The sequence below is a fragment of the Saccostrea echinata genome, unplaced genomic scaffold (genome assembly GCF_033153115.1).
Source record: "Saccostrea echinata isolate AGI-Se365-2 ecotype Australia unplaced genomic scaffold, CSIRO_AGI_Sech_v1 ptg000029l, whole genome shotgun sequence".
Taxonomy (NCBI): domain Eukaryota; kingdom Metazoa; phylum Mollusca; class Bivalvia; order Ostreida; family Ostreidae; genus Saccostrea; species Saccostrea echinata.
Genome location: NW_026889778.1, coordinates 12,800,199 through 12,815,996, shown reverse-complemented (window position 1 = coordinate 12,815,996; position 15,798 = coordinate 12,800,199). Strand labels below are relative to the sequence as shown.

The 15,798-nt window shown below is 31.7% G+C and overlaps 1 protein-coding gene across 1 annotated transcript; it reads right to left on the bottom strand.

The window, feature by feature from the left end:
- Positions 1 to 1,399: 1,399 nt before the first annotated feature.
- LOC133194989 (ficolin-1-like) lies at positions 1,400 to 11,335 on the bottom strand. Its single transcript, XM_061330880.1, has 6 exons — positions 11,018 to 11,335; positions 7,295 to 7,358; positions 5,644 to 5,759; positions 4,460 to 4,556; positions 3,938 to 4,099; positions 1,400 to 2,615 (listed from the first exon to the last, which is right to left on the bottom strand). The coding sequence occupies exons 1-6, from the start codon at positions 11,333 to 11,335 to the stop codon at positions 2,359 to 2,361; spliced, it is 1,014 nt and encodes a 337-aa protein (XP_061186864.1). The 3' UTR covers positions 1,400 to 2,358.
- Between the last annotated feature and the right edge of the window lie 4,463 nt (positions 11,336 to 15,798).

The window sequence follows — 15,798 nt, the reverse complement described above, 5'->3', positions numbered from 1 at the left end:
TTCTGCGGAACATTAACGTTAGGAAATTTCTGTAATTGTCGTTGGTACATTGTAACTTGAAAAGCAGCAAAGACTTGTCAGCGTTGGAGATATAGAAGCAATACAATACTTTATAATTTTATCGGTTATCTTCGGTTATCTTATGATAAACAGAAATTGCAGTCCTTGAAAAAAGGACTGAAATACGTGGATCATATGCATATATTTGTAATAGAAATCTGAAAGATTCCGGATAAAAATCATATTATTTAAGCTGTAACAATATATGATAAAAATTGGGTTGAAATAGGCATCTTTAAGAGCGACCATGTGGCCATACACCCCCGCTCCTTCTTTCCACCAGTTCAGGACAACTTGCTTCCAAGTAAATGATAAATTGAGTGTGTTCATTATCTTGAGATAAGTAATCATTATACATGCATTTAATAATATACATGGTGAAACAAACAGTAAAAATGTTTTTATTTATCATTTAAGATCGTACAGGCATATAAAAGGGATTTTCAAGTTGGATATGCCACTAATTAAAAACGATTATTATTCAAAATTGTTATATTTAGACATTTAAAATCTAGCAAGTAAATTAGTCATAAATTAAGTTATGACAGCATTACTTTAAACATATGATCAATGAAATAATTTTGTTTTTGAAAGTGATATTTTTATTGGTTTTTAAAGGGGTGCGATCGTATCCAATGCACCTCCCCTTTCCAACGGCCTTACCCTCGGTGAGAGGAAAGCCATGGAGTGTTATGCCCCCCTCAAAGCTATGTGACACAGCTGTATATGTATAATAACTCAAAGGTATGTGATACAACTGTATATGTAAAATAACTCTACTGACACTGGTCAGGATGGAGGAAAATTCTGACTTTAAATTTCCTGCCTTTTTTGCACTACTTTTGAAAATGTATAAATATATGTATTTATGCAATTTTCTCTACATCATTTATCATAAATATATGAAAACGCAGAAAAAAAAATATTACACGTGTCACAGCAGGTGTCAGTAAACGATCGTTACCGTCTCTGCTCAAATCTGAGAATCATAGATACATGTACCTTTGCAAAAGAATTTTTTTAACACTTATGATCTTACAAAATTAATGCAGTTTTCCATGAATTTATTTTAATAGGAATTTGAAACTTTGTCATTTGCTGATTAAAAATGATGATATGTGGGGGTCATTGTTCTGGAGTAGCAAAATTAAACTGGTTCGTAAGGAAGTAATTTAGGCAGTAACTCGTGTATACAGAAAATTCACAAACCTTGAAAACTAAAAAAAAGTTTAACTGAAACAAAATATGACTTACCATATCAAGTATTTATTTGTGTTAAACTTTTTCATGTCAAAAAGCTGTTCTAAGGGTTTATTATCCTTAACAAATACAGATACAGATACAATCCTAAATGTTTAAATAACATAAACTAACAACCGATCTCCTTCATTAATTCATTTAAACATCATGAAATAATATATCTTTTTTGTTCTGTCTTTGTGTTATGACCATCCCTTAAAGATTCCCAAATATACAAAGGAAATTTAATGTCGTCTGTAATTTGGCGAGCAAAAATCACTTCCGGAATAAAATTAATTGCTTTTTTTTGTTGGAGTAACATGATACATGTAAACATTGACTTGCGAATTCCAATTCTCGAGATTTGACGTGCACGAGTCACGTGAAATATGGAATATGCACTAGTAAACATGTAAACATACAAAAAGAAACTATTAACCGTTGACAACTATTACGCCTTTCAAGGTTGGGGCTACATGTAATGATACAAAATCAAGTGTAAACACAAAAAATGAGACCATTGTCTGCATGTATATATACAATAATCAACTTAAAACTCAAATGAAACTCAAAAATATTAAGGCTATACTTATGCACAACCTCATGCAATTTATAACTACTTGTATGTAACAGCTGAAATTGTTTTTCCTCACTTTATCACCTTACACTGTATATCAAAACACGATTATAGCTAAACGCTTGTGACATGTGAAATTCCTTTTTTCTGCACATTGTTTATCATGTTAGAATTGTACCAACTCCTTCATTACTAGCATTTGGGCTACAAACATGACTTCGTTATAAGCACACTTTCGTTATATATGTATTCGGTTTACACATGTTTAACTGTACTTCTGTAATGCTAAATAACATCTGAACCTTTCAGAATTTACAGTATATCACAGGATGAAACTCTGACATTCAGTTAACTGAATACTCACTGAAAGGTCTGGAAAGATCACTGAATGAGAGAGCTCTTCCGTTTAATTACCTTTCAGTAATTTTTCAGTCACCTTTCAGTTAACTGAATGACAGAGTTTCATCCTGTGTAACTATGTTCTAGATCCGGCGAATCATCATACGGGAACCAGTCAGAGACGTGGACCATCCTTTGAAATAAAACCAGCTGATGCCTTTTCCATGATTATTATTTCCATATTCTCCATTCAGATTTGACCGATGTCCATCGTGATACCACCAGGCTCCTAGCCATCTTTGGGCATGATTTGCAGAACCTTCGCTGTCATTATCATTATCAAAGGTCGAAAACTGGGCATCATTGTTACAGTGATCGGTTGTACATGAAATTCCATCCCCTGCAAACATCAAGCATTATTACAAAAGGGATTTTTTTAATTAATAGGTGATCAATGATTCGTGTTACTCTCGTCAAATGTAACAAAATAAACATTGAACATACACCTCTGATTAGTATATCTATATTAAGGAGGTTCGATCCTGAGCTTTTGAACAGATTTCGGTCTGGATCTTAAATTCTAAAATTATGCATCATTTTTAAGTTCTAACATTAAATCTGGATTCTACAATGCAAATTAAACTATATCCAATGAAAAAACCGCGATTAAATTCCATCCTAATAGGATTAAGCCAGGAACTATATTTTGTGGCGGAAGGTTTTTTAGAAGAAAATAATCCATTTTTCCCTTTTGAAATATATACAGTACTGTTAAGTTTAGATTCCTATTTTTCCATGCTGGTTTCACACAGAGCTGTTTTTTGCAGTGAATTGTTTTATGCTGGTTCTGAAATATCTATTTAAATATTTCTTGTGAATTCTTTCAATATATTGTGACAAATATAGTAATTATATTCTGAAAGTCCAGGAAAAAACTGAACCAATTTTAACATAAAATTAACACTTTTTAGTAATATCTAAAAATTTACATCATAGACCCCACTTTTATTTTTCTTTTCTGAATATATAAGATAATTTTGACCAATCTGCCTAAATTCAGCAAAAGTTTAAGACTTTAGAATAATTTTCTTGCTTGTTAAATTTTTAATGCCAGAAAAATCACATTTTGTGAGTGCAGAAAGGTCAAATAATTCATTATAAGCAGCAATTTGAAACTTTTTCTTAGTCACAATTTTAATTTGTCCTTTTTTTAAATAGACTAATAGTTTATTTTGTCCCATGATTTATTTGGATAAAAACATTGGAGGGAAAACGTCGAAGATGTGATTTTTGATTAAGACACAAATTTCAGTGCAAAAAGGTCATATTAAATGTACTGTAGCGCCAAAAGAAGCATTTTGATCCCCATTTTTTGTTTTGATTTTAATTAAGCTATGTTTCTAGAAACTAAAAATATACTTGACAAAAAAAGTTTAAGACATTAAATATCAGGATCCAACCTCGTTAATGCATTAATAAGAGAACGCAAATAAAATGCTTCCTTCCACTAGCATACATGCAGGTAACATGTTATGAAATATAAAATATCAAAGGATTTTTTTTTTTCTTTTTTTTTTATTTTTTATTTTATTTATTTTTTTTTTTTTTTTTGCTTTCGGGAACATCATTGAATTGAATTTGATTTATATGAAACTATTCAATTGCAAAAAAAAAAAAAAAAAAAAAAAAAAAAATGGATTAAATCCTTTTGTCAGTGTTTACCTGCTGTTCCACTGTAACCAGACACATGGATTCGGTAGTTGTCATCCTCCCCTGCTATATAGAAACAACTGTACTCAGCATAAACCGATTCTGCACCGTATTTTAATTCCACACGAAGAACTGTAAATCCATTTGTAACCAGGAAACGGATGTTGTCTAGACCTTCAAGCATAAAATAAAACCAAATTAGTGAAATAATATGTTTTGAATTAACTCTTCAGTGACATCGAACTATCTCAATACATTTTTATTGTATTTTTAAACTTTTATTTTTGATATTACGAACAATACATACTAATCGTAACAAAATTTGTCAACAATATCTATGAATTGTATTTTGTTAAATATTTTATTCAACAATTGCTTCCAGCAGGAATCCCTAGGAAAATTGCTCATTATCATTTTTTATTTGTGTAATCAGTTTGTAGCTGTTGCTTGTATTCAGTAATGGCCGCTAAAATAGAAGCATGTCATGTGAAGTGACAGAAAGGGATAGATACATGTATATACATGTATACACACCTATCCAGAACTCAGTATTGAGGTCACCAAATCCACTTTTATATTCTGCCCATCCCCTGAAGAAGTTCACAGAGCCATCAACTCTTCTTTGTATCATCTTAAGTGACCCGCCGTAATTAAGAAAATAAGAAACTTGATTAACATCACTTAAATTTACAGTAAACATATATTACTTTTCATCATATCGTAATATGTTGACGGTGCGACCGTCAGGTTTAATTTAGATCGGGCTCGATCGCCAAACTGCACGTGACATTTCACGTCTAGACTCTGACGTCACATGACGTCGTATTTAAGTTGCATTACCAAACCGAAGCCTGAACATTGTTGACTTTAATGAAGAACGTTTTATTTACTATTTATCTGCAATATAGCCATTAAATCAAGGCGAGTTTATTTTTTTGATAACTGTTGTTGTTTTTCTCGCGAGAACGTAGCTTAAACAAGTAATGCATTGTGGGTCCAAAAGTTACTGCGGAAAAAAATTCGTTTGGACAATGTGTAAGTCCGAATTTTCTCTTCGCCCAGGCGTTGTCGTTAGAGCTCGCTGCGCTCGCTATAATTGTCACAGATTGTCTATTTGTAAATCTTTAACAAGTCCAATAATTCCATAATAAACATTGGCACTCATTTTATTCTACAATGATTTTATTATCTAAATGAGATATATATATTCCTCTGGTCAAAATATCAATTGATTGATTGATTAATTGTATGTTGTTTTACGCCCCATTCGAGAATTTTTCACTCATATAGAAACGTCACCATATACCAGTGAAGGGCTTCAAATTTTGACCTTTACTCGGCACTAAGGGCCATTGAGTAGTGAGGGATCTTTATCGTGCTAACGACTGCCGTGGCCTCGGTTTTTAAGGTCTCATCCGTAAGACCCGCAACTTTCACTTCAAAGTGCCGAGCGCATGGCAAAAGAAACAGTTGCTACCCATTTTTAATCGACTTAGGTCATTCGCGACCGAGATTCGAACTCACGACCTCCCGATCACGGATCGAGCGCTCAACCGACTCAGCTACCGTGAAGGGTCAATCTCAATTGACATTACATGCAGAGACATTAATTTGTATATACTTTTCTTCTTATTCTTTGAATAAAATTATTAAGAAAGGAAACAATGTCTTATGGGAAAGTACTGAATACATGATTTTTTTCTGTGGTAAAATCATACCGTCCAAACATGACCTCCAGTGTTCATACAGTTGGCTAAGATTACACGCCCATATAAATTCAATTTGTAACTCAACACTCCTCCGACAGAGGGCGTGGCGGTGCTACAATCACATTCTTCAATCAAAATAAATCAGATTATTAAATAAAACTAGAAACACTAATTGACAATTCAATACGTAGGATTTAAGAAGAACAATCGTTTATCAATGAAATTTAATCAAATAGCTAATTATGAATACAGTGTCAGTTAAAATTATGCATTCTTCAGGTACATTTTGCTACAGATAGAGACAAGTAAATGATATATTCCAACTTAATCTTTATATGTAGATTTTAAGTTTATACATGTATAAATTTTGTGGATACCCTTAAAATATCTTCATTTATAAGGTTTTATTTTTCAAATATCTATTCAATAATAAAATTATCTAGATATTAATTTAAACTTGAAATTTTCAGGATAAGGGATTGAAATTATTACAATTAACTTTTTTTGCACCCTCTATAATTAATTTAATTCATATAAAGAAGTCGTGGTAAGCATATATCAGACAATTTCTTCATTCGCGCTATGATAAAAGTATTTGGTATCATAAAACTCATATTAGATTAAAAATTGTTTTCATCTGTTATGGCTATTGTCAATATGTTCTTAAAGTTTGAAACATAGCATTTTTGAACATGTTTATCAAATCATTAACTTTTGCAGCAATGCAGAAATTTGAGAATGACTGTTTCCAATGAAAAAAAAAATGAAAACAATTATTACATAAGTTACAAAGGAAACAAAACATTGAAAGACAATTTATTTCATTTATTTTGATTAGATTTTCAGAGAAAAATTCTTGTAACATATTTAAGAAGAAATGATAGATTTTATTGGTTTGCAACGCCTGCGAAAAAAAAAAATCCCAAAAGTGATTTTCAAAGAACACTATGTAATTCAATTTTTTCAAAGCACATTTCTAAATTATTGTAATGCAATTTTTATGGTAAAGATGTGGTTTAAAATACAATATTTCAGGAAGTTCAAAACTTATCCCAAACATACAGCGTTGCAATGGGAAATATATGAAATACAAAGACTTATCAAAATATTCGAAGACTGGCGCCAAAAAATCAAAACCGCTAAAGGTACGTCAATGAATTTTTCACATTTAGTCAACATCATATTTTCTGTCTACGGAATAAACTATAAGACCCATGTTTTATCTTTGAATAAATTGTAGATGTTTCCGCAATGGTATGACCACGCGGTGCAAACTCAAAATACGACGCGTTTATATATATATATATATATATATATATATATATATATATATATATATATATATATATATATATATATATATATATATATATATATATATATATATATATATATAATAAGTTTCATCTCAATCGTTAACTATGCGTGCCAAAAATTTTAAAGTGGTTACAGAGAATGAATACCTATTAATACTGTTATTTCTAATTTTCATAAGATATACTGATATACTGATCTTTACTGTATTGGTCTAAAATTAATAAAGAATTACTTGTTGTTCAGCTTTTCTTGTACTCTACTTAATTTAAAGATACATGTATTTATCCACACTTTTTACAAACTGTGATTATACACATCTATTACACACTGTAATTATACATACCTGATACACACTGACAGATCTTTCTTCGTCGATTGTAATAGGAGACAGATCCGCAGGTGTGTTCCTGTTAAAATTGAAACAAATTCATTAAATCTGCCTAATATGAGACTGCTTAATATGAATAGCAGTAAATTCAACGTTCTTATCATAAAATCATTTGTATGCGCCTTTTTAAAGGTTTAATAGCACTCTAATTTGAATATCTTTATCATAAACTTAAATAAAATCTGAAAAGCGATTTTTTTTCAATTTTTTTCTTCTTTCACTGATACTGACCACCAATCACAACTGTAAATATTTAGATTCAAATGATTCTAGTAGCAATCTCTAGATATGATTTTAATCTCAAGAGGAGTAATAAATAGAGGATATTCAATGTTTTGTAGATGAATATGGAATTGATTTCACTCGTAAGACAGGATGTTTTGATATTTTCATGAGTGCAAAGCACGAGTGAAAATATCAAAAATTCCTGTCTCACTAATGAAATCAATTCCATTCATCTACAAAACATTGAATTTTCTGTTTATTACATTTTCTTTGATTTTCCCTTTGACTTGGATTCTTAACAACATATTTAGAGAAACTTTGGCAGTTTTAGTCTCTGTCAGGATAATTCATTTACTCTCTCTATCATATAACAGGCCAAGGATTTAAAAAAAAAAACACTCTTCGTGAAGGGAAGGAAAATCGTGAATTTTACCGCACTTCTGATATTCTCACGCTGTGAGAATACCATTTATGATACCCTTTCACACTGTGTCAGAATGTCACTTTTATTTAGTAAATAAATTACGGTATTTCACTGTTGAAAATGTAACAAGAGGCAGAATTATTTAAAGTTGTAGAAAATCTTTACTGATGACGTCCTTCTCTTTTTTTTTATACTCAAGCATCTTAACCATAAATATAGCATAATACACTTCAGGAAACATGTAGATCTATATTGGGGGTGTTATCAAAGGTATATGGAACATGTGGAAATTTTCACATCAACACTTATACCCCCCAGTTCAAAAGTGGGAGGGTATATAGTGATCGGGATGTCCGTCCGTCTGTACGTCCATCAGACCGTCTGTTACGCTTTAGGGTACATGTACCGATCTCTTACCCTCAACTCCTCTTATACCACTTAATGGAATTTAATGAGACTTTTACAGAATCTTTATTACATATTACATTGTGCACCTCCTATTTTACTTTTTGATCTGACACATATTTCGGGTCTCCCATAGCAAAACATGGACTTTGCCATTATAATCATATGCGAGGGGGTATCATTTTGTGAGCCCAGTGCTCTAAGTACCTCAAGTTTCTTGTTTATGATGATGTAAGCTGGAAAGAGCATCATCACTGTTAACCGTACACTTTGATAAAAGAAAACACAAGAGGTCTGAGGAAAGTTCCGTATCAATGACAATGCTTTAGTTATTTAAAAGATCATAGACGAAATGACAAACTATAGTCTGAGCTACCTAATCCATTATTGATTGCATCTGGCAGGTAACTCAGTTGTTGTACAGGAATTAATGGTGCACTAAACCATAAATCTGTCTTTTCAACACCGAAAGGAGATCTCACATTTTTTTTTAAAAGGACACGTTGTCGGAAGTCTTTACCATATGGATTTCTTCAGTTCATGGATCAGTGTGTTACTGCGATATTGTTACAAGAAGCAATTTAAAACTTTAGTCAAAACAAATAGTCACAAATACAGTATTCCTTTTACAACGTTATTTTATTTTGATCATTAAGAGAATAGTCTCATTGCCATTCGGCATGCGTATATTATCTATCTTCAATGCTTTATCATCTATGTTTTCTAATTTATTCTAATATAGACATTGTGTAAAACATTCAGTCCATTTCATATATATAGGATATGAAATTTACTTTAACTTAAGGATTACGTTAACTCACGGCTCTTCACTGAGTGGCCAAAAGTTTTGCAAAAAACATGGCGTCATTGCTTGATGAGTTGATTGGGCATATTTCGAAAATAATTATAACATTAAAAATATTTTACTTACTTGTGTTTCTAGTATTAGGAGGCATAGCCTTTCTGAATTATCATTTACCGGAATTACTGCACGCTGGCTTCGTATATATACTTGATAGAGGCCATGTCATATTCTTGCGTTCTTGTGTACTTTTGATTCAATCTATCTCCCGGTAGAGTTTAATTTTAATGCAACTCCAGACATTTTCTATAATGTTTAGATCTGGTGATTGTACAGGCCAAATAAATTTCTGAATTCTATTTTCCTGTTCTCATGCAGATGTCTGTCTTGGTGAATGCAGAGTAGCAATGTCATTTTTGAATACAAATTCTCTATTTCCATAAGCATTTGCATTTTCTGGCCAAAATAGGTATCAAGTAATTCTATATTCTTCATTGAGTTCAAATTACCACTAACAGGTACGATTATACTAATTCCATTGTAAATTATACACCCCCAAAACATGCATCTTACTTTGACTGGCGATTTACGCTGATTCAGACGTATGTTTTCTACTTTACCAAGGCCTTTTTCTACAAACTAACAGATTTATTCTATCTATAACCACCCGCGTTTCTTCAGAAAAAATAACTTTCTGCCACTGTCCAGTGTCTCTTATTTCTACACCACAAAATTCGCCTTTGTCGAATCACTTTACTGATGATCAAAGTCTTCTGATATTTCCCCTTTTGTAGCTTTTCTGTTTTAATCTACAACGAACAGTTCTAGCTGATACTTTTACAGATACTGTGTTGTTAAAAGCTGCAGTAGTATCAGGTGGGGATTGTCTCCTATTTGTTTTAACCAGTCCGAAAGTTTTACGATCATCCCTGTTATCAGTCAGTCTTGGCCTACCACTTCTCCCGTTGTTTTCCACACTTTCCGATTCATTTAATTTCTTTAAAATTCGCCAAACAGTGCTTATATATGTATTCATAGTGTTCGCTGATTTGGTTTTTATTCAATCCTTCCAAGTTTAAATCTACGATAAATTCTTTTACATCGGATGACAATTCTTGTTTCTTCGCATTTACATTCTGTACATTCCTTACAATATAGGAATTTCTTTTGCTGTTTCTTAAATATTCTCGATTCCCCAAGATGTAATGTTTGAACAAGTCATCCATCCCGATTAAAAAAAAGAATACAAATACCAAGATGACGCTTAAGGCAATGACGTCGGTCATGTTTGTTGCAATACTTAGAATAGAAACCGATTCTTTAAAGCAAAATGTCGTTAATATAAAAAAATGATCAGATGATACATTAATGTGAGCATCAAAATTTTGAAAAATCTATGCAACAACCAAAGGTTCATTTATGGTAATGTAGAGGAAATCTAAACAAAATTTTTATTGTTTTTAACAAAGTTTTTTTCTAACAATGTTATCCTAAAAGTTATTCTTTTATGTGTATTAGATTTAAGATCGCCCGATTTCTGCATAAATATATTTGAAGTTGTACTAAATATTATGGCTGGATTATGTAGTTATTTATTTACAAAATTTCAGATTATAGCCAGAAGAGTCATATTTGATATTTTTGCGATATATCTTTTATGTAGTTTGTTAATCATCCAGCTACATTAATGTATTTTGAAATAGCACGATGATTTTCAGTATCATTTTATTTTTTAAAACAATCTGAGAATAAAAGGATTTTCATTGCAGACTAATTACTTTATTTTATTAATAGATAAATGTGACGTAAAATGATATCTTACCATTTCGTGACGAGTACAGGTATTTGGACCATTAACTAAAGAAGTTGAAATACTTTTACTCAGTCGGCAAATGGTTCCCGCCACGGATGAGCATATTTCCACAGCATTGCAGTCCAAGTCCTTGTAGCATTCAGAAGCACAATAACGTAATGAAATTTCCGTTATTGTTGGTGAGAGCTCGTACAGCAGCAAAGATTCATCAGAGTAGGAAATATTTCCACGATATACAAATTTTCCATTTTGTCGATAAGCCTCAATATTTGTAATGTTAACACATTTTATGAAAACAAGAAACGTTAATGAAACAATATATTTCATTACAATTTTTACTGTGATGAAAAACATTCCAAAACACAAAGTATGCTTGAAGAAAGCGTTGATTCTTTTAGATCAATAACTTTTCTGATTGGTTCCCAAGACAAAAAGTTTAAGGTCAAATAAGTAATATCATCGTGCCACTCCACTTCACAATAACTCAAAATCACTTCATTTTTATTATGACACTGGTTAAGATGGAAGACAATTCCAATATTTTTTTATTAATTTGTTTATGACAGAAACAGGGAGGAGTAAGAGGCCTTAAAACGTGACCAAGTTGTACATTTGACGAGCACAAATAGTTCCTGGATATATACATAATTTCTTACTCTCTCCCATTTAGTATATATTTTGATAACCTTCGTAACATTCGTCACAAATCATAAATAAACTCAGAAAAAAAAAATGTTACAAGTATCACAGCAGGTGTCAACTTTGCACCTAAACAAATTCTCTCTGCTCAAAGACCATAATTAAGCACCAAGTATCATCGATACGTAGCTAGGTAGGTGAACATTTTTAACACTAATGATCATACGAATGCATTCTCATATCTAAGAAAGAGATATTTTGTTAAATGCACTTTACTACATTCAACTCGTACATGTAACTAAGATACAATTTATTATTCAAACACAATTCATTAATTTTCATTAATATTACATGTGAAATGCATTTTTTTAAATTAGTTTTCACTTTCATTTATAATTGAAATTTAAAAATTGTCCATAAAAACAATGTTAATGGACACGTAAAATTTAATTGCCAGCACTTATGATGTTATGAGTTATTCGGTTTAGTCAATGACGATGGGTTTGTAATTTCGGAGGTAACTTGTACATAGAGAATATTCAGGAAGGCGATACACTACATTAACAGTTTTATTAATAATGAATAACAGAAACAACATTTTACCAGAAATATCAATTCCTAAATTAATTATGAATATTTGATATTGGATACCGTATTTTCTTTATTTTTACAATGCGATAAAACAGTCGAATGACTTATTTCTAGCAAGAAATCAATACAATATAATTTGAAAAATCAATATTCAATTTAATATTTTCAGAATTTAGGGCAATGTCAAATCTAATATAAATCGCCGATTCCTATCCCATATTTTTGAAAGAGATATTATTGAACAGTTGTTGAAATTGAACCGTATATGTTATAATCTTAAAACAATCACGTACAACGAACAAGAAGGTGAGACTTTTTAAATGCAGGTTTTTTTCTTAGATACATGTATTATTCTTTCGAATATTAATATTTGAGTCAAACGATATGAATCAAGAGGCTCATGGTCCTTGGAGGTCACCTAAGTATAATGAGTTCCTCAAGCTTTGGCATCATTTGCAACACCTGAAACTGCAATTCTGAACTCGTATGGAACAAAATACTGTTCTTTGAGGATTCTATAATCATAACCTTAAATAAACCTGTCTCAAAGAAACCAAGTGTAAAAAAGACACCTAAAGGTACACCGTATTACATATTTAAGTATTTCAATATAATTCAGTCTCATCCTAGGGCATGAACAATATCCCAAGGGTGGTGCATTTTGGAAGTTGGGTATGAATCAATGGTTATAATGCAATCGTTTGTCAGCTAGATGTCTTCGTGTAAAGAAGAATGTTTTTTTTTTAAAATGAGTAATACATTTTCAATGATTTACCAACTACTCCCAACCCTGGTAGTAGAACCATGTGACTGAAGTCCTCGATTTTCACAATTTGGTAAAAGTTGAACATGCATTTTCTGTAAGCACCAAAAAATTACCATGGGGCTTTGAAACGGCATGTCCCCAATTTGGATGAAATTTCCAACAAAGGTGCGTCTTGGTAAGAAGCTACCAAATATGGTATCAGAAGTTCTACACGTGCACCCGGTTGCCATGGAGATGGATCCATTGAATTTGGCCATTTTTGGCCCTTTTGACCAAATGAAAACATGAAAATTGAGGAAATGTAAACTCATTTTTATGTTTAAGTAGTACACATAAACATGAATCATTGTATCATACAATAATATGAAGTTTTAAAGTATACAGGGCATATAATAGTTTTTCAAGAAATATATCCACTGTAGGAAAAGGACGTGCAAAACGACAGGGTTTTGAAAATGTGAAAAATGGAAAATTAAGTACTTTTTTAGAAATATAAGGCTAAATAGAAGAAAAGGTCTATGGAAAATTTCGAAATCTTATGTGTTATCATACTTCAGGATAAGTAATGTCATCTGAAAAAATTTCAGTTGGATCTCAAGACTATTTTTAGAAACATATATCTATAAATATATATATTTAAAATGTAAAAATTCAAATTTTGGCAGAGGTTTAGAGGCCATTGCTGGATAATTAGGAAATATATTGTAAAAATCAATATGTTAATGACAGAAGCTGGACACCACTAATTGGCATGCACCATATTTGAACAGGGTTCCCATTTCTATTCATAGCGACAACCACCTAAAAATAGATACGTCTTAGCATATGAGGAAAAATGACAATTTTCTATCATTTAGAAGCTTCATAGAAAAAAGTATTTACAAATATACTACTCTCCACAATATGTCATCAACAAGAACAAGTGGTCATACAAAATTCACATAATCCTGAGGTTGGGCTCTCATTTCTATTTAAAGCAACAATTGTTTAAATATAGACATATGGCAAAATATCGGGAAAATGAAGATTCTTGCACTATTTCAGACATTACCAATGGAAGATTTGCAGACTTATTGTTATAAACATAAAATGGCTGACAAAGTACTAGTCAACATTAACTGAAATACAGAATAATCAGTTGGGGGGGGGGGGGCTTTCTTTTTATTGTAACACATGCCCAAAAATAGATACAGTACCGATCAGACACAACCTAACACCAAAGTGAACCCAAGGCGCTCCTCGGGTTCGCTTTTTGGGTTCGCTCGGGGTGCGCTTTCAGAAATTTTGGGTGCGCTCAGGATTCGCCTTGGGTGCGCTTCGGGTTCGCTCTGCGTTCGCTCGGGGTCAGCTCTGGGTGAGCTGGAGCGAACCCGGCGTTCGCTTTCTGGGTTAGCTTTACGCACTCATGCGTGAATCGGACCAGCTTTAATATTGCTGCAGTAAGCCCCGCCTTTGTATATTCCAAATACAGTAGTGAAAGCGATCATTGTTATTTTTTTGGCGATCGAAACATGTACACATAAGTGACAATATTGAGAACGTTGATAAATTTTCCAGAATTTCGCCGTACATTCGACGTAGAATTATCACTTTTATTTTTCTTAACTAACAAGTATATCGCAAAAAAGAAGGAGAGGAAGAAAAGGTGTTGAATTTATTTTCGATGGATCGGATGGAGTGAAATTGATGAGTAGCTGAACAAAAAGCTTTCGAATTCATTTGTTAACATTGTTTATGCGTGAATAGTTTTAAAATCAACTGGAACTTCCAATTGTAATTGCAATTGCTAAATCGTAAATTAAATGTTTGAAAGACAAACAACTGAATTATGATCTTATCTATGAAATAACTTAGACATATTGTACACGTAAAATGCTAAGTTTTCATTTTAAATTTAGCAGGTTACATTTAAGCAAGATTGTCGTCCATTACATTTAGATGTAGGTCGTGATTATCACTAAAACTTCTCAAAAAGTGTAACTCGAGTTTCGTTTAACTGATTGTTTATAATTTAATTCTAAGCTATAAATCATTGTTTTATAGGGCGAGTTTTAAAAAAAAAAGGAAAAAGAAAAAAGAAAACCGATAATTATTCACCTTATAAGAATATTTTGATTAATTTTATAAAAGTTATTCTTAAATAAATGATCATTTAAAGAGTTTGTGTTCCTTACTGGATCACCCCCCCCCCCCCCCACACACACACACTACATACATGCTGGAGCGGCAAGTTAACGATCAAAATTTTAAATGTTTTAAAATAAATTAAAACAAGAAAAATCTCTTAAACAGGTGGATGATTACCGACACTTGATGACATTGGCTTCACTTTGAAAATATCATTAAGTGTTAAAATTAATTAAATAATTATGACGATTAAAAAATTCAAATACGTAACTATGTAATGGAAAAATACATGTACTTTTCATATCAACGCATTTTTGTAAGTGTTCAATTTACTAACGTATATATACAAGGCACACTGTACGTGATTTTTTCATGTCCAAGTGCAAAACAATATACAATGTACGCGTCCTATTTTTTGTATATGAAGTATTTCAAAAACTACATGTAACTACAAGTATATGTAAGAGGTTGGTGTACATTTACACCCGTACATATACATCGACGTGAAAGAAAGTGATAAGCATTTTTGTGGTTTTTGGACTGATTTGCAAGTAGTTAAAAAATTTCAAACATTAAGTCTACATGTAAGACATGTAATTTGAATTGCCAAAATAATCTTTCACTGTATACATGTATATAAATCAAGCTTTACATAATGTTTTTGTCA

Bases quoted from the DNA above. Each gene is read 5' to 3' on its own strand.
- LOC133194989 (XM_061330880.1), bottom strand. From the start codon at position 11,335: ATGAAATATATTGTTTCATTAACGTTTCTTGTTTTCATAAAATGTGTT. The intron at 5,760-7,294 runs GTATGTATAATT...TTTTGATTGAAG, and splicing joins GATCTGTCAGTGTGTATCAG to AATGTGATTGTAGCACCGCC. The intron at 4,100-4,459 runs GTGTGTATACAT...TTATGCTTGAAG, and splicing joins CAATACTGAGTTCTGGATAG to GTCTAGACAACATCCGTTTC.